The sequence below is a fragment of the Rhea pennata genome, chromosome 18 (genome assembly GCF_028389875.1).
Source record: "Rhea pennata isolate bPtePen1 chromosome 18, bPtePen1.pri, whole genome shotgun sequence".
Taxonomy (NCBI): Eukaryota; Metazoa; Chordata; class Aves; order Rheiformes; family Rheidae; genus Rhea; species Rhea pennata.
The window spans coordinates 10,256,545-10,276,861 of record NC_084680.1 but is presented as its reverse complement, the minus strand read 5'-3'; the positions used below and the strand labels follow the sequence as shown (position 1 = coordinate 10,276,861).

General features: G+C 36.8%; 1 protein-coding gene across 3 annotated transcripts in view; it reads left to right on the top strand.

Moving 5' to 3' along the window:
* Positions 1-20,317, top strand: part of AK8 (adenylate kinase 8) — a 73,267-nt gene that overhangs the window by 3,677 nt on the left and 49,273 nt on the right. For all 3 annotated transcript variants that reach the window (XM_062590906.1, XM_062590907.1, XM_062590908.1), the window contains 5 exons: positions 3,081-3,130; positions 3,814-3,927; positions 9,572-9,640; positions 17,938-18,019; positions 19,659-19,730. In XM_062590906.1, the coding sequence (XP_062446890.1) occupies positions 3,081-3,130; positions 3,814-3,927; positions 9,572-9,640; positions 17,938-18,019; positions 19,659-19,730 (387 nt within the window). The remainder of the gene's footprint in view (positions 1-3,080; positions 3,131-3,813; positions 3,928-9,571; positions 9,641-17,937; positions 18,020-19,658; positions 19,731-20,317) is intronic.

The following is a 20,317-nucleotide window of genomic DNA, read 5'->3' as shown; positions in this document are numbered from 1 at the left end:
ACAGCAATTGTCTGTCAACAGAAAATGCTGTCTCTCTTTGGTCTGGAAAAAAATCTATTAAGAAAGGGAAGGAACTCCAATTAAAATTAAAGTCTAAATGTTATTTTAAAAATAAATTATATGAAAAATAATGTAACAGAAAACTGTAAAAGAGTTTATTTTACTTTTTGATCATGATGGAAGATGCTGACTATTTAGAAAAAAATAAGATCTTATTAGAGCCCTCAGCAAAGCAATGAATTTTCATGATCTTGCCTTGCTAGACAGTTTTAGCCCCAGAGAAAATTTCAAACAGAGATGTGTGGAAAAGAAGCATTGCATCTATCCCAGGTGTGAAGTTAGAAAGCCTTTTAAATTAATAATAGGATCTAAAGTATGCTTAAAAATATAAACAAGTGTAATGATGATTATAGCTTACAACTGTCTTGAAAAGCTCTTAGGTTAAATAGACGGTGAAGTATTCATACTCAAACCTCTATGCTGTTGTTCTTTCAAGTGGTTCTTCTAAAAAACCTATAAGAACCTGATGAAAAATAATAGTTTTTTGGGGCAAAGGTGTCAATTTTGTACATTTTATCCTGGTTTGTGCTAATAAAAATGAGCTTTCAGGATCTTTCAGGATCCAAGCGACATTTTATGAATTCTTCCTTTACAAGCATACTCTGAAGAAACACAGCAGAGTTCTGCAGGCACGTTCATCATGCACTATGTACTTTTCTTGTTTGACAAAGGAATTCACTTACAGCTTAGGAAAGTTTTGTTGCATTAATATTAATTGTAGAATCTTTTGGACTTAAATTAGTCCAGCTCTTAGTCCAGCTGGTCTTTTGCATTATTCCAGGATTAATTTTGTTGTTACTAAAATTATCCTTGAATGTTAAATCTTAAGATTCGTTGGAAGAGTAAATCCTGTAACATCTCATCAAGACTAATCATGAAATAAAATATGATTTGTTACTGAAGAAAAAGACATTTTTTAGATTTCTCTGACTTCACTTAGCCGTTTGCACAGACTTCAAGTATTTAGTACTGATTATTTACTGATTTGAAGGGGTTAAACATTACATACAGTGATGTCCTGGTTGTGCCCTTGTGTCATATGTTTAGGGAGAATGCTTTAGAAAAGTCTTACAAGTGTGCAAATGAGTAAATCAGTGAATTACACTGACCCATCTGCTGCCAGCCACTAAGCAGAGAGAAAACCAGATTTAGTACAAAGTGAGCATTTACAGTAGCCCTGGGCAATATTAAAGCATGATATGGTGTATATAATAGTATGTTTCGTTTTTTATCAAACGTTTGTCCAAGAAAGCTGTGTATTAAAGCTTCAATACCTAAGGGTTTTCTTGTGAATTTTAAATCATGCTCCTAGTTAAACCTCAAAAGGATCTGTGGATGGAAAGGTTTTTTGATTTTCTTTGAAGTGGTTTGAAGAAGTTGATTAGTGTTGGCACCCGAGCACTCTTTTATGACGCTGTTTATAAATAATTCCTAAGTACCGGGCTGGAGTTTCAAGGTGTTAGATTAAAAAAAACCCTAAGATTTAATCACATTACATTTGAAAGAAATTAGGTGATAAAAACAGCTGATGTATCCTTTTAAAGTATTTTTCTACATTGTGTACTAGTTCTGTTGCACTTGCAAGAACCAATAAGGGGGGAGTTTTTCTTAAACCTTCCAAGTCAAATAACTTTGTAAAGATGAATCTATAATTTGGATTTCATGTATGTTTAAAAATTGTACCTGCCCAATAACTGCTTAAGCGCATGGAAGGCCTCATAAAAATACATTTCACGTCCTTACCTGTCTGCTGCCATTAGATGCATTGGCTGTCAAGAGCTGGAGAGATTTTTGGGTGAATAGATCCCTCAGTCATCTGTTTTGAGCCATGTTACTCCCAATAAATACTTATCAGTCCTTTTTATGTATGATCTGTTTTGTTCTACTTCCCCCTCACCCCCACCCTAGGGTATAAGGGAAAAACAGCAAATGTTATTATAAAATGACAACTCAAGGAATTGCAGCCCAAAGTGTGAGTTCATGTAAAAAGTCCCAAGCACTTTCCCCAAAGTTGCCCCTGTTTCCCTTGTTTTGTTATGCCTTTAATCAATTCTCAGTAAAGCTTAGAACAGTAGTGCTCATTGTGTTGTCTGTATGCATTAGATTAAAAATTCCTCAGACCAGGGATCTTATCCATTTCTTTTTCTCTTCAATTTCTTTTGCACAGTTATGGCAGTATACAGAGACTACTAAAGTGCATGGAAATGAGAAAGCTACTTGGGTGCCAGGAGAACATGCCTTTTTTCCCCCATCTTGCTGTTGCATGCCCCCACAGAGAAAGGAGAGGAACACACAGCAGAGAAACACAAGAAAGGATACATAGAGAAAAAGTGAATTTTAATGCTGACTAGAGAAATTGAAGGCAGCCATCAAAAGGGTAGAGAGAAAAGTGCCTAATTTTGCAATGTCTAAATCTCTGAATCCTGATTCAACCTATTTAGATGAAACCATAAGGTAAAGTTGTACTTTTGTGATGAGAGCTAAAAGCTTTTCCAAAGAAAAGTTTTATTACCCTGCTGTGTAAGGAGAATGAAAGAAGAAATAGAAGATCTCTAGAGGTCCATTCTGACCTCAACCATTCTATGATTGTATGAAAATAGTCACTTTTAAGTAGTCTCATCCCGCATGTACAAACAGAAGTATTTTTTTTGTCCTAAAACATCTCGTCTAAATAAATATTTTGGGAATAAAAGTCAAATTGACATAAAGAAATGTTCGGCTCTTATGTTTTGGTTCAGCAAGTAAACTATCCATGTGCTTAAATTGATATATATGCTTAAATAACATGTTTAGTCAGAGTATTAATCTCATTAACTGTGGAGATTAAAGGAAGACACAGCTGACACTGTCTTATTGTTCCCCCTTTTCCCCAGTGGAGCCCAATCCTGAAGTCTCCATTCAGCAGATTTCCAACCAAAATAACTGTTTCATTGTAATTACATTTATATTATGCAGTGTGATAGTGGGAAAGCAGCTGGAATTTCTGTTTTTCTACATCTTCACATATTCTTGTTCCATAGCTCCAAGAATTTGTATACTTGGTCCACCTGCCTCTGGGAAAACTACAGTTGTAAGTATGCTACTTTCAGTGTCGTAATACTGTCTGCTTAACTTCTTGCTTTCTGTTGAACTCAGTGCTTGTGGAAATCTTATTCTGAGAAAATGGTTTTTGGAATTGTCAAAGTGATCCAAGAGCAAAAGACATGTTGAAGGATAGCATTCCTAAGGATACTGAGCTCTGCAAGTACTTGCTTAGATAGTGCTAGTGATACAGCTGTTCTACAACAGAACTCTTCTTGGACTTATTTACACAGTGTTTTAGCAGGACTGATTAGCCTGGGAGTACCACCACAGCTACCTGCTTGAGGTGTTCCCAAATTGTTATTTGCTTCATTTGCCTGGCCAGTTCTCTCTCCTGTCCACTGGTACCACTTAATTGAAAATGTCAGAGTTGCGTTTGAACCACCAAGAAAGCTGACACATGGAAACTTTACGGATGATGATGATATATACATGCTAGGAAGAATGCTGCTTTCTTTAAAATCCATGTTATCTGATAGATAAAAAAGGCCTTATTCAAAGTTGTATAGTCTTGAACATCTTTATAAGAAACTGCTTGAAGTCACACATACAGTCTGTTCATTTAAATTGGAGGCTAGGAAAATGCTCTCTGGCTTTCTGTAGCATTCTGGAAATGTTTCATTTTCTTTCCAAATATTTCAACTTGTATTTTTTTTCTTCTTCTTCCCTCAGGCAATGTGGCTTTGTAAACATTTGGATGCCATACGTATCTCTCAGGAGACTTTGTTATTCAAGGATATATCAGTGCTGACAAAAGAAGCAAAGGCATATAAAGAAAGAAAACAGGTGTGTAAGAGCAAGTAATAATAGTAGTTCTGTATGTCACAGAAGAGGAATTATGTGACACTCCCATAATTTCCACTGCTATAAATTTAGCAGATCAGAGTAAATATTCTGATATCAATGGTGCTTTATACATTTGTTAATACATATATAGGTGCAGGGTCTTTCAGAGAAGAAGGGTCATCTCTGTGAGATAACATGATATGGACAAAGATAAAAATCTGTCAGGATGTAGAGTAGGAGCAGAAGGGGGAGACAAAGTAGAGTAGTAGAGGTCTTGGAAATAGGAACCTTAGAGTGGAGCAACAAAATTAAGAGAGGTCTAGGTATGCACAATATCATTTAAAGAATGTATCATTATTTCAGTAAACAAAGTTTGTTATATTTCAGTGTGTTCGACAATCTCAGTAAAATAAACATTAATTTCAGAAGTCTCCTTCAGTACAAAATGCTCTGGAAAATATATACAGAAAGAACTTTTTTTTTTTTAATATGATAAAGGTACTTATTAGTGCATGTTGGATTTTTCTATAGCATGATACAAATAACTTGGTGTGCTAACTCCAAGTCATAGGACAATACAGTCAGTTATTGAAAACCCTAGAAGCTCTCAGGCTGAGGAAATAGCAGTGGACTCAGGAAGTCATTCAGTTCTTGGATTGATGCAGTCTTACCAACCCCCACAACATGGTTTGCTCCATTCCAGGATTTGAATCTATTCATTGTGGGTCTCCTTAATGTTCAAAGGAGTTGGTTCTATGAACACTTATGGCCCGAGTAATGATGCTGATTTACAGTATTACTTGATCACCAGTGTCATTCTGTTGTTAAAGGCTAATGACAAATAGATCAGAACAAAATGTTGAAGGAATATCCTGAATACATGGGAGCTTCTCCGCTCGGGCATCTCCCAGGCATCTCCACTTCTGATGCCTGCTCTTTTAGCTGATTCCTTTCCCTAAATGTCAAGGAGTTCCAAGAATAACGGAATGGAAGAAACCTAGTTTTCTGTGACTCTCTGTGGCAAGACCACTAGTTTGAGTTTCCTTCCTCTCCCTGGTCACCTATTTTCCTAAGAATTGGAGGATCTTTACATCTGTGGGACTTCTCTCCTTCCCCCCAATAAATTTGGTTGAAATTGGCCAACCAATTCAGAAGTTGCTGAAAGGGCAAATAGTATGACTACATAAATTTTATTTCCTTAGAAAACCAGACTGGAAATAGACTAGTGTTTATTACAGTCAGTTAAAGAGTGAAGATTGGTGAAACCTCAAATAATGTATTTAAAGATCTGAGAGGGAAGAGTTCATTGAACTTACTGAACTTAATACCAAAAAGCTTCACTTTTGGCTATCATGATATAAAATGATCTTTTACTGAGAATATGCACTTTGAAATCTTTGTTCTAATTATTAAAGATTGTTTTACTAGATTCATACGTTTCAACTTACAGTAGGAAAATTTAAAACAAAAATTCCCTTTGGTTTAATTACTCTAATTATTAACATATTTCACACTATACAGATGCACTTTCAAGGGTGTCCTTTCGGGCTTATTTGATTTAAAAAGACGGATAGCGTGGAAGATGAAAGCCAAAAATGTCAAGGCTAATCAGGTAGTAAGGAGTGCCTGAAGAGAAGAATCTGGTGGTGTTTAAGTACTGTGCGGTGTTCACCTTTGTTTCTAGGATGTTAGGTGCTAGAAGATAGTCTTCACTAAATCACTTTCTTTTGTTCTTTTAGCGTGAGTGTGAGTCTTCATTTGTAACTCCCTAAACGAGGGAGTTACATATGGAAGGAGCTCCTGGCTTCCTCTAAATCAGTGGAAGCTTTACAGTGACTTAAAATGTAGCCAAAATATCATCTTGAAGAGCTGTGTTTCCCCTTGCTGATTAGTGTTGTTGGTTAAACCTATTTTTTGCTGTAAGTGACCCCTGGTTCTGCTGAAGCAAGTGGTAAACTTGACTCTTCTAACACACACAACATCCATTACCACTAATAGGATTTGAATGTCTGTTCAGGAACAGAACAATAGCTGTTTATACAATCTTTGTTACAACCATGGCATTAAAAAGTTGTAGTCCTAGCCAAAGCAATTTAATAAATGGGAAGAGAAAAAGCATGAACTAAGTCTGTGTTTTTGAAAGCCTTGTGTGAAGATCATAAAACACAATTTAATGTAATTAGAGGACCATTTCATGAGTATAAAGTTACTCTGACTAAATTAACTCCAGTGCCAAAGTTCGTTCATTTTGTAGGTCAGTAGGCCAGTATTACTAGATCTGGACAAATGCTGGAAAAAGATCCACAAATATTTGTTCATATATTTTAGTTACTTGCTTAGTTGAAGCATTTGAGTTCTGCTGGCACAGGAATTCATGGAAGGGGTATTTAAAATGCCTGTTTATTCTCCAAAGCTCAGTTTTTAAATTTGGACATGTAATCATGCACTATCACACACCTGGTCACTTACTAATGAGCACAAGCACAGCTCAAGTAGTGAATTTTAAATATTGAATGTTCAAAGCGAAATGTGAACATTCGGCATGTAAAATGTTTCAAAAAGAAGTCAAATATTTTTGAATATTCAATAAATTTGAGGAATCATGAGCTACCAATAAATATTCCATGAACAGAAAAAGGGACTACATTTTTGTATAAATCATTGCAAATTATTCCCTCATCTCTAGTTATTATAATGTTAATAGAAGGCACCTCCAAATTTTTTCTATAGAGAAGTCTAATGATGAGCTATTGCATGTTTCACTTTCCCTGTGAGCTGGATAAAATAAGAAGTTGAAACAACTGGGGTAATTGTGGTTTTGCAGGATGGGTGTGCTCTTAAAGCTATACTAAATTGCAGTTAAGGTGTTTTTTTACTGCTTCATGACTTAAAACTGCTGTACAGTTGCATCATATCCCTGTGCTTTTTAAGCAGAAATATAATAGAAGAGAGGAAAACCCAAGGCATCCTTAGCTATGCATGTTCAGCATTCTAATCTATTCCAGGATAAGTCACTGTGAAGGAACAAATAGGAACTGTACCAGTCTTGTGTATACATGAAAAGAACAGCCTTTCTGTGTGTCTTTATCTGAACAAGCTAAATTTAAACATTCATGATTTTTCAAAGTACTAACCAAACTTCTTCAAGCTTGACTGCTTTTCTCTCCCAGGTTCCAAATTATAAGGCAACCAACTTTGAAGATGTTAGCTGTAGCCATTTTCAGAACAAATATGTCCAAAACTTCCAATAGGAGCATCTAGAGAAAGTCCTTCCCCCTCTCAGACTAAACAAAAAGTGTAGCAGTTTTGTGAAAGAATTGCCAAAAACATCACTTTGAGGAGATCAGGCATGTAAGATGAAATATGATGTCACTGGAATAACATGGGACATTTAAAATCAGTCATGAATGAGTACAGATTTTCATCGGTATGGGAACAGTGATTAAACCAGTGTGTTTAGCCTATAAGCAAAATATACATGCATCTGAATATAAGAAAAATGCCGCAGCTTTTGGAAAATTTAACGTTTCAAACAGCAGTTCTTTCAGTTAAATGTACTGGATATTAGGTCAGGCGCAGTGTGCCTTGGATAAGCTCTGCTGTTATCTGTAGCTCATTGTCCGTTGTTGTGGATTCCTGGGAGGTGATGTCCCATCTATCACCTTGTGGTATATTTATGTGAGTGTTTATGAGAGAGAAAATATGAATGTGCTATATGATGCTGGATACATGTCAGATTTAATGTTTTCCAGTTGAATAATGAGGCATACTACAAACAGCCTATTGAAAGTGATTTTGTAGGCCACTGTTCAGTGGAAGGAAAACTGACTAGGAAATAAAACTGGAACTGAGCCACGGAGAGCAGGAGGAGCTAATACCCTGAAACACCTGCTTGTGTGTCCTTGATTGTTTTTGTGCAATAAACACTGCTCAAAACAGAGGACTTAGAATATAACTGCACTAGAAGTTAGTATAATTTTGGTTTAAGTTGGTTTGGCATGGCTTAGCAGAGTGGACTGCCGGCAATTGCTAGCCTCTCTCGACGTGACACATCAAAGAAGTAAGCAAGACGCTAGCTGTTCTTGATAGCAGCGTGATGCACCTTTGGAAGGTGACAGACTCAAAGCCACAGACCCAGACTCCAGCAGCGAGAGGCTGCAGGAGGCTTTGACGCACCACCCTATGAGACCTGCTGAATTTCAAGAAACACAGCAATTTCTTTCCCCTTTTCTCTGTTACCTGCTTGAACGTTGCCTGATGAATGGTTGATACGAAGAAAGGCACTGAGAGCTGGGGATAGCAGACAGAAACAAAACAAAACAGCCCCCTGCCACCCCTCCCACACACACCACCTGCCTGGGCCGTCTTGCCCATTCCACAGCCGGCTGAGGACTGTTCTCTGTTGTGTATTCTGGAGTGCTTTCTCCGGTCTACTTGGGAGTGACTTGTGTGACGGAGTTTCCACCACTCCTGCTGAAATTGTTTCATGAGCTGATGAGGATGATTATTATGTTTTTTTTTCCACATAGGCACATTTTCATTATGTCTAGTTACGTCCTTTATTATAACATAAGCCTAAAGAAATGCTCTTAGGATTATACCCTTCAGATTGGTTAGAATAACAGGTCTGTGGGAACCCATGATATATGTAGCTGCTTGGAATGAGGAGTCAAGCTCACATCATCTAAAGTTTCTTGTATTGATTGAAAGACAATGTTGTGACTAAGGACAGAGAGAATCCATCTTCAGAAGTCTTTCTGAGTCTTCATTTTACTAATTATGACAAAATGAATGAGACAAGGTGATTTGACTTAGTCAAGTGATTAATAGCTTCCCTGACTGATAGGGCCGAAGGTTTAGACTTTAGCAAGGCAAACTGACTAACACAGAGCTTGGTTAACCAAGTTCAGCATAGAAGCTCTAAGAGCAACTTCATCCTCTCTCCTGTCAGATAGCAAATACTGTCTTACAAAGCAGCTCTGGAAAAGGGCAAGATAAAAATTCATGAAAGAGCCGCAGAATGAAATAGGGCTTCTGAAAATCTTGGAGCGTACAATTTCAATCCTATTTCACAGTGCTGATTACAAAAATAAAGTAACTTTAAATTTAGCTTTCTGGGTAATGGGTAAGAGATACCAGGAACTATAAAACGAAACTCCTGAAGATCAGACTCTTGGTTTTTATCTATTATGTGTTTGAGATTCTGCTTGTTTCACATGATATCTGTTAATATCACTAATACTGTATGTGCTGACATATGAAGGAGTAGTGGGTCAGATACTTGTTACGGTAAAAGGGACTACTGGTGGATGTAATGTTCTTATGGATCTGTTTTCAGGTTTGAGGTCCAGTGTGGTAGTTAGTGTGCAAAATTTGGTGCTGTTTCTGTGTTAGTTTGCAAAAAGCTCGGATATGGGGTTTGGCAAGTAGAAATACGTTTAGCTTACCTTTAACATTGATTTTTGTGCCCTTATTAATTCTCTGATACATTGTGTTAATGACTTGGGGACTTGCACAGTTTAATTTATTTATTTATTTTAAGGAGACATCTCAGTTCACCTTTAACCGGAATGTGCCTGCATGATAAAATTCCTTTTGAACTCAATTGTGAATATTCAGCCTTATTTTTTTGTTCTTTCTTTAGAGAATTCCCAATGCACTTTGGGCCAATCTGATCCAGGAACGTCTGTCAAACGTGGACTGCATCAAACAAGTAAGAATTGCTCCTCAGAGGGCCAGCGGATAAGCACTTACACAACTCGTGCATAGTAGTTAGCATTCTGAGTCCCGAGCAGAGGAGGGAATGGGGGCAAATCTTTGGGGGCTCTGGAGTGAATTGCTTTCTTGAACATCAGCAGAGGGACTTTGGAGCTTTATTAACAGGATAAAGGGGAGGATGAGAGTATGCATATGCTAATCTTATAGCACAGACATGATCAAAGACTGAACAAGCATAGCTTTGTTGATTGCCTGGGGCAACTGGCGGAGTTATAGTGGACAAAGCAGATAAACAGAAAATATATAAAAATCAATAGACTGAGTTAAGTTTTTAGCTCTTACTGATGAAAGGAGAAAAGAGAGTCTAATGTTATTCTTTTCAATTTTCTTTCTTGCTCATTGTGTCTTTTTTTTCTCCCTGTGTTAGGAATTTGAATATATTCTCTTCTAGGTAATAATTAATATGCTCACTGTTAGCTTACAAGAATAGGCAGCTGAAGAGGTTTGGCTGCTGTATCCATGGATCTGTGGTGGTATTGTTTTTTCCTGTGTACTTAGACTTATTGTAAGTAGAGATTTTTCAAATAGAACCAAAAGAGAACTTAAATAGATTAATATTGGTTGAAACTAATGTCTGGACTCAAGGAAAGCAAAATCTCTTTTATGTATTTCCTGTAAAACCTCAGATGTTGTTATGGTCTACTGAGTCCATAATCAGTCCATAATAAAAGATTATTTGTAAGAGACATAATAATCTAACAGATAAAAATCTCTTTCTAAACAATATAGACTGTATATTATTTGATGTACTTCTTGAGGGGAAAAAAGCGCATAGTCCAAAGTAGGTTTTACATTCATGAAGGACTAAAGAACCTTTTTCAAGTAAATAATACATGTTCTTAAAACAGTCAGTCTGTCTATTAATTTGTGGGTCAGGAATAATTAGCCCTTCCTTACCTCATAAAGACGTTGCAAGGCTGGTATGCTTTATTAGACTGCTTTGTATCTTGACATCATCATCTAGCTTGCTTGTCGAGTGAAGCAGGGCCATTCGTTAATGTTTCACTGAACTTTAAAATTTGCTTCCTAAAGCTGTCTTAACATCAGACACTGAGAGGAAATGCTAAAAATCTTATATCCTGTGCTTCTCCCTGTATCTCTATAATTCTTGCTATGGTCTGCAATGATCTGCAGTTTTTTAAGCTTCCATTTACAAACAAACCCTGAAATAAACACAAGTAAATATTCAAGGGTTAGAGTATATAATGTAATGATATTTCCATTCACTTAAAATCATAATACTAGGGGGCTGGGCCATTGCCTTGTGGTTTTAAGATGGTAATTCTGTAGCACAGAGGTGTCTGTGGGTGCTGAGAAATATCCACAGTACTAGCAAGAAGAATTCAAAAATAGTTTTCTGCCTTGACTAAGGGTTATTGCTTTACAACTGAGATAGTGTAAATAATTGTCAGCGAGGTCCTCATGTGCTTCACTGCAAAGTCAATTAACTTTGCTTAAACCACTGATGAAAGTGGCTTTCAGTGGACCTGCTTTGTGTAAACTATATCAGATGGTGAAATTACAGTGTATGAACTGTGGAAAGGATAACTCGATCAGCATGGTAATGAACGGTTGAGTGGTGTAGTCTCTTAAACTGTTCCTGCCTGAGAAGTTTGCTAGAGGACACCTGTCTGTGTCATATTTTTGTTGCAAATATTTAGCCATAGAAAAATAGGTAGTATTTGACTCTCTTTAAGCAATAGGTTGGCACTAGCACTAGCTAAACTGTGACTTACCTTGCCAATCATTTGGCTGCGTGAGATGTGAATTCAAAGACTATCTGTTGGTATTTAAATGTTATTGGGAAACTCTTCACCTCACCTTGCCTCGTCTTGCAGATATTTAGCCCTTTAGACCAAATATCTGGTATTATTTATTGTATTTGCATACTAAATTCACTCAGGATTTAAGCCTCTCAGTTGGCAGGAGAACATACTTAAAAACACAAATATGTGATGTATCATCCTGTTTACTTCTGTGGCCTTTTGAATTAAAGAGTGTAAATGATGAACTCTGCCAAGAAACCACTATTGTCAGCTCTGTACATACTAGTAGATGAGCAACAAAAAAAGACTGGAGACAATCAACATTTTATATGTAAGCAGTGAAATGAGATACCACAGTTTAGAGCAAGTCAGGTTACTGTATGATTTACCATCTTGTCCTTGTGGCAAGATGTGAACAGCAAACTTTTTCTCTGGTGAGAATGTTTAAAATATATTTAAATGCATAGAAGTGAAAATAAGAAAGAAAGATGGTAAGCCCAAGAGTGGAACTGCTAACTGCTAGACTTTTGGCTGGTTTCAGTTTCTGTGCATAGTGGTTCAGTTTAACACTAACAGCTACTGAACCTGTGCTGGTGGTAGTTAGGGTATAGGGTAGGCAAGATGCCAGGGAACCCTTGGTGTTGTCAATAGCTTTGGTTAAATATTTTCTGAGGTGACCTCTCAAAGGTAATAGTTGCTCGGCGCTTTTGTCCTCTAGTGCTATGAGGAGGAGGATTGTTTTGGTGGCAGTGGTTGCAGCGAACTAGAAAGTAGACAAATAACTCTTCATTTTAAGGCTTTTATAATAGTAGCTATCAAATCACAGAATCACAGAATGGTTGGGGTTGGAAGAGACCTCTGGAGATCATCTAGTCCACCCCCCTGCTCAAGCATGGTCAGCTAGAGCATGTTAGACAGGATTGCATCCAGGCAGGTTTTGAGCGTCTCCAGAGAAGGAGACTCCACAACCTCTCTGGGCAATCTTTCCAAGGTGCTCATTCTGTCACATAAGTCACTTCCTCTGCTTAAAAGCAGACATGATTTCAACAGCTAATTTCTCCAGTGTTCACTGTGATACTGTTAAAGTGAATTTTAGTAACCATCAGTGTGTAGGCAAAATCTGTTAGTCTCCAAAGGCTGCATCCACCTATGCTTTTTTTGCTGCATGCTTTCTATAATTGTTGGCATTGTTCTTGTTCTCCTTGTAGCAGTGAGGGAAGGATCTCTCCATGTCTGTTGTTTTAAGTCATATAAACTCTGAGTAAAGTGACAAGAGAGTTCAAATGACAACAGCTGCATAGCATCCTGCCTACATTTTATGTTGCTGTCATTACCGCCAGCAGCACTGAACCAGTGCTGGGCATGTTACAGAACAGTAGGGGAAATAAAAACTTCCTTTAGAAAGTTTCCATGATGTTGAGCAGGAGCGGAGTACATATTATTAGTGTGATTAGTATTTCAGCTCCTTTTTGGAAAAACACATACTTGACTTTTCAAAAGTTGTGATAGCTTATTGAAGGTCATCTTATTGGTAGACAGAATTCAAGACCACTAAAATCTCCCCGTATTGTGCATCACTTTCACTTGAAAGAGGAGGACCTGTGCGTTTTAATTGCATCATTCTTCTTGTGTGAGTGTTAATGAAGTCAATACTGTGGACTTTTTACTTCATTGCCTGAATTTATGCTCTCTCTCTCAAAACATGAGTCAGCATTTTTAACTGAAAATGTGAATAGATTAGGAACAGTATGTTGGACCATAGGACCACCAGCTGTTTGTTTTATTTCTCCTTGTGGTGCCTTTGGGTTGGCATTAATTGCACAGCTTTCATCCCACTGATAGTAGGAATACAGAATTTTTTGTACTATTGTTTTGACACTCACAGGTTTATAGATGTCACAGGCATCCTCCAAGGAGAACATTTTTATTGATCAACAGCTCTTCTGAGACACTGTTTTGTGTTCTTCTAATACAAATGCAGTTAGGGCTGCAAGGGATCAGATGAGTAGGTCTTCCAGCCTACACAGAGAACTTATTGCAAGCATTATGTTAGAACCTGGGACTTGAACAGCTTATATGAAGGCTTTTCATCTGACTGTTGTCTAACTCTGGTGCTGCTGGCGTTGTGGAGGGAATTTATAGAACTGGGGAAAGCTAGTGAAGAGATTGCTAGATAATGAATTTGTGAGAGAGATAGCTGAGCATCCTTACATCTTAGGATGATTTAGAAACTAAGCCTAGGCCAGTGAGTCACATGAACTCAAGGGCAGAATTACTTCTGATTGATATTAAACAATTCCAAAGGGTAGTGACTGTCACTGAACTGGAAGGAAAACAATGCAATGGCTACTAGTTGTCTTTAGATTTAGATAGAGATCATCATGTTGTCTCTGTGACTCCTTCCAAGGACAGTGATGTTTCGTAAGTGTATCTGGGGAGGGAAGCTGGCCTCTTAACCTTCTTTTTTTTTTTTTTTTTTTTTTTTTGTTTTCCACAAAGAATGCGGCTCATTTTTTATACTGAAGCTACAGGAATACGTTGTACCTGGGGAATAAAAGGTTCCTTTCTAATGAGAAATTTGGTAAGGTGGAGCTTCTTCCATCATCCATGCTGCTAAAGCTGACAGACTGCAGGAGTAGGATTGGCAATAGATGTAGTTCCCTGTGCATTAGTTGGGTCAGGATCTTAATTGTATTATTATCTCTCTTTGATTCCAATTACTCCCCATTTTGGGAGCAGATAAAGAAGAGGAATCTAAAGCAATAAAGATTGTCAGCCAATAAAAAAAAATAAGGACTGAACGTCCAACTCTGGGACACTGAATTTGTTAGTAATAGTCATTTGTTTTTTATCATTTGGAATACTCAAATTTCAATAAGGGCTACTATCTCACATTTAAATTTGCCTATCTTTGCAATATTTATACTATTCTCCTCAGTCTACTATTTTCTGAAAATCTCAGAAATGTTGGTTCCACAGTAGCTATTATTGTGCTGTTTTGTTGCACTGTTGTCTATCCTCTCCCTTTCAATGTGAGAAAAATGCATGTAATACTTTTTCAAAAATACCAATGATGTTGTGGAAAAGCTACTGTGAAGACATGCTTTCCTAAAGGCAGCATTTTTCATGACGTTTAATCTTTATGCTTGTGTTTGAGAGTTCTTTCAGATGTGCCATGTGATTCAGCATTATTTCTTTACGTTATCCCTTTGCTGTTTGCATTATTCTGAGGCAGTGTCAGTTTTGGATTTTTAACAAATTTTGCAGCTGTGTAGGCCAAATAACAAGAGAGAACTGAATATTCAAGTCATTATTATTGAGGTGGAAAGTTGACAGAACATAGGTTTGGTATTACAGCTGACAGTGTGCCAGCAAAGGAAGGAGATTTGTGTTTGGGAATGACTGTGAGGGTTTCCTTTTCTCCAGATTCCTTAAATTTGGAGAGGAAAGTGATGGCTTTGAAAGTACTTCCCTGTTGCTGATTTTCAGTGTGCCATGGGTCTCCAAGGAGCACTTCATCTGACATTAAGGCAAGAGCAGAATGCTGTATTTATAGCAGCCGTGAGATGAGAAAGGATTGTGGTTCCAGCTGAAAGAGAGACCACAAAATAATGCACTGTAGAATTTCTCAAACTTTTAACCTTCATTCTAGCCTTGATGAGACAAGATGCCATCCATGCATGAAAGTAAGGTTACTGCTATCAAGGACAAAAAATAGATAGCTTCTTAAAGAAACAAATTCTTACCATGTAAAGTTACTAATTACACTTTAATGATAGTCAGGAGGGCAAAGAAAGACCAGTGTTTGCATAAAGCATGATAGGCATATTTTAAGTCAGGTCTTGCTCTGCTGTGTCTTGCTTCCTCTTGCTTAGTTCCCAAGCTGCACTCCCTTTTTACTTTTTTTTTTTTTTTTTTTTTTTTTTTTTTTATCTGTGACATCTGCTTGGAGCTTGTCCCTCCTGTGATACCATACTACTTGCAGCTGTTCAGACCTCCAGCTCTGAGCTGTGCATGGGGTGCCCTGAGCATACGGCCTTTTTGATGTGTGATAAAACAGAACCAAGCCACTGGGGGTATGGAGAGGGAATGCATCAGAATATCAATAAACCTGTTCTGAACAAAGCTGCAGCTCTGTGGTGGAATAGACATTTCACTGAACTGTCAAGTAGATGGATAATGTATTCTAATTAGGGATTGACTGATACCCTGGAACTCAGAGACCTTTGGAAATAAGATCCAAAATGCTAACTATTTTTGTAGTGTTTATTTATTATGCATGTTTAAAATTATTTTTTGCAAGAAGCTATTTATTGAGCTATAGTTTTCTACATTGCAAAAACTTTTAGCTATAAAATTGCATGTTGCCTGCTCTAAGGACTTTTGAAATTTGTATATAAGCATCATGAAGTTTGCTATATGTTGTTTAAAGAATGTCTTCTGTGTTTGCTGCCTGTTGCTTAATACTTGCTTCTGTTCTATAAGCTGTATAGACATCAGAAGCAAAGGGCTTTTTTTTTTTTTTAGTTTCCAGAAGTATAGCACTTGGAGTGGAGAAAATGAGCCAGATTTATAGTCTGTTTAAATTGGCATAGATCCGATGGCTTCAGGACTCTGATGCCTTTTCTCCCTAGAAGAGGATCTGGGCCTATGTATATGTTGTACAAACACAAGATATTCACAACCAGTGCTGAAATTCCTAGCATACTGCTAAAAATATTGTGCAGCCTTACCTCTCTCCTGCAAGTCCCAATGGATAAATTGATTTCTTAGCACCTGTGTGACCTTAGACAGTGGTTCATCCTAATTTGATAAAGCAAACACTGGGAGTGGTAAAAATGACTTGCAGTTACTTGAGTCTGTTATTTTCTACAGATACCAGCAGGATGACATGTTCCTGAAACCAGGCTAATTAAGGAATTTTAAGTAGTCTACTCTATTTTCTTGTATAATTGGAATGTCCCAATTTCCTCCTACAGAAGTCATGGAGATACATTTCTCTGAAATACTTCTAAAACCTTTGGACCCCATACTGACAGAGCTTCAAATTTATATGGGAGATAATAATGATTGCTAGCTAATGCAATATTAAAATATCTTCTTTATTTCAAATACAAAGATAGTCTTTCAGATTTATTATAGTATCACGAAGTTCTTTTGGGGTATAGGATATGGTGACAAGGGTCTGTGTAGTTAAGCAACTAGCAGAAAAATTAGGCAAAGTTTAGAAGATTCAGACTCAAGAGTGGTGAGCAGATTAGATTTCAAATACTGCATCACACAGACACTGAGTGAGGCTGCAGCACTCCTACAGTATTTCAGAGCTCTGTAAATGTTTTTTTAAAGATGCTCAATCCAACACTTAGCTGGCTATAACAAGGACTTAAGGGAGCAAAAGGCTCTTTTTTCTTTTTTCTTTCTTTTGCTCTGTTGCTTCATTAGCTTTGGGAATGCTGGTGCCATTACTGTGAGTTTTCCTGTATAATTTAAGAAAATAATGAAAGCATGCATATTTTCCTCTCTGTTCTTGGCATTAAATCTGTCTTTAGATTTGTTTAGCCTCTTTTTTTATACAGTGTGGGCTGGTATCCTTTTAAATATTTCAAAACTGTAGAAATTGTTGTGGGTTGTTTTTATTTAAGAGGGAAGTTTAGGATTGAAGTACAGGAAAAAAAAATCATTGTTACAATACATCAATGTCCTTTGCTCTGTGGTAGTGTTATTAGTGCATGTCGTTTCACAAAAATATCAGTGTTCTGTGTTTGATTTCTTCTGTCACAAGCATCTACAACAAAACTCAACTGCATACTTTGATTCACTGAAATGATTTCTCCCTAAACAGGTAAATGGATGAAATTCTTGCTGCAGAACATTTCATCTAAGTTGCTCAGTGAGACCGATGTTCTGAATATATAGGGAGGGGAGCCTATATTTGTGTTAGGATAGAGTGTATTTTGCACAGAGATTGCATAACAACGGTGGTGTTATTCTTTCATTGTCTAGTTGGTCCAGCTCCAGGTAGGTTAGTTTGAATAGCTACTTGCGAGTAAGAGTCTGTGATAATGGTTGCAGTGAGCACAAGCATATTCCGGAAATTAGTTACTGTTGAAAATATTTGGAATGTAGTGGTCTGTAGGATGTTTTGTTAGTAGATTAATCTTTTTTTTCTATTAACAAAATGATATTCCAAGCACTTCGTTTATATATGTACATATATATGTATACATATATATGTTTATATATATACACACACACACACACACACATATATCTTAGGTCCTGGTTCTTTTGTTCATGTTGTCGGGTAGTATGAGAAAATTGATCCATTCTTACATTGTCCTATTGTGAGATCAGAATGAAGCAATGTTGTACAAATAGCACCAGTGTGTTTAATCCTAAGTTTTTTTTTTTTCCTGTGTATTTCGTGTTCCAGGATCGATAACTGTTTCATGCTTTATTTCAATAGGGTTGGATTTTGGAAGGCTTCCCTGAAAACCAGGAACAGGCATGGATGCTGCAATCATCTGGCATCATTCCTGTGCATGTTGGTAGGCAGTACAAGGTTAATGTGAGATTGTATCCAGTATGTGAAAGTCTAGAAGCATTTTTACCTGGACATCCTAAATAATAACTTCAGTGCATATCCTGAAGACACCATAATTACTAGACAGTAGAGTGATGTTTCAGTATGGTTCAGATTCATTGAAGGACTTGAGCTAACCTATAAGACTTTAAATCCTGTGTTTTCCACAGAAACCCTTATCTTCTTGTACATTAGAGTTCTGTAAATTCAAGACCGCTCCAGTAAGTGTCTCTGAGCATTTAGTCGTAGTTCCACTTCTATTCTAGGAGTGGGTTCAAATTTTCTCTGATGTCAGTCTCTAGAAATCTACCTTTAGTGATCCTCAGAACAAATCAATTTCTTATCCCCAAAATCCAAATTCTTTCTTCCGTTGAATTAAAAAATACCAGCCTAGCAAATCTTTCTTCACCAAGTGAAATAGAAACATCTTGGTTTTAAGCTTGATTCTTCTGAGTATGGATGGAGTGTGGCTTAATTTGAGAGCAATGTTTCTTCAGCGACAAAACGCTGATAGACAAGACCTTGACAGCTGCCCTCATCAACTAGAACGGCCAGTTGTCCTAAATTAATAGTTCGAAAACCTACTTGCAATGTAAGAAACAATTAATTGTGTGGAATACAGCATAAAATGATAAAGGTAGAGCTTGCCAGTGGATCATGAACTTGCCAGAATGTTAGCAACCTTGATGAATTGTCACTTTGAATTTGATTTGGATGAGATTCCACTATTAATGAAGAATTCAGAATCACTGCAATAGAGTTAGGAAAAAATGTTTAATGTCTAGTACTTGCATGTATTTTTCATATAGCTAATAACATCTGAAGTCAAGTTTTGCTCACAATTTTATCTGTGCAACCAAGACCTGAATGAGAATCTTAAAGTGCAGTCTGTCTAGTTAATCAAAAAGAAGATTGAGAGGAGATATAATTTACGGTATATGAATATCTTAATAGTGAGAAAAGTGCCTGAAAGAGCTGTTTGATAAGGTAGAGAAAGTCATAAGAAACCTGTAATCAAATACATTGAAAAGAGAAATTAAATTATAGTATTTAACTGTGAAGATGATTAGTAAAAAAAACAATCTAGGAAAGTGATAAATTTTCCATCCTCTGATACTTTCTAGTCCAGCTTGGATACGTTTATGTGAGATTAACCAAAAATAAGTTTCATTGGACTCACTACAGAAGTATTTGGGTGAGAAGGAATTGCTTGTGGTATAGAGAGGATCACACTGAATGACCTGTGGATGCTCATAACCTAGACTTCTAGCCTGGATTCCATCTAGATAGAATGTAACCATACCTTGTTAATTGGTATAGATGACTGGGTCAGCCTGTGCTCATGAGTACTGGGCTGTATATTATTAATGAATATTTTCTCCCAGTGTACTGTTCAGTAAGTGGAGGAAAATTCTGATTAAAAGTAAAGTCAAGTATTTACAGATAGAATAATGGGAAATCAGGAAAACAAGACAAATGGAGACAAATGTGCTTGAAATACTTTCATCCATCCTCAATACCAGGATTCATCAAAACAGTTACAGGAAATAAAGCAAGTAACTAAGAAAAGCTATTCTTTCTGTTTTCTTCTTTTTGATACCTAGTTGTGCTTTATGCTCCAGACACTGTACTGATTGAGCGGAACAGTGGGAAACGGCTTGATCCCTTCACAGAAGGTGCAGTATACATTTGTTCTTGATCTCCACTAGAAACTGGAGTGTTACTTGGTCCCAGAAACATTATAATATCAATGAGATTAAAATTTAAATGGTACCCCTTTAAGAAACAGTAGGAATTTATAATTATAAATATGAACTGCTTGGAGAAGATATATGTCAATAGTATCTTATATTCTGTGACAATAAAATACAGGGAAATGTGAAGCTTGGTATTGAGCCTGCAAACAGTATGCTATTGCAGCATGGAATATTTGAAGATTAAATCTCTCCATATGAACTTATATTTTGCCATGTGTCCTTGCTAGATCCTGATTTATTCTGAGAGGCAATTTGCTTTCAGTTATCTCACATTGAATGACTATTGAATAGACTGAGTTCCAAATTCTCTATTCAGTATCTCTAGCAGTCCTCCAGCAGGAAATAAAATCCTGACATTGCTCAGTTAAAAAAAAATATATATGTTGGATGTTTTAGGAACAGAATTAGGAAGAATATTGTTAACTAAAGGAATGACTTTTATTTGCAATAAAGGAGATTTGCTTATAAAAGGCCTTGGTTAAAGTTCAGTCTAAGAGTTTGGAGAA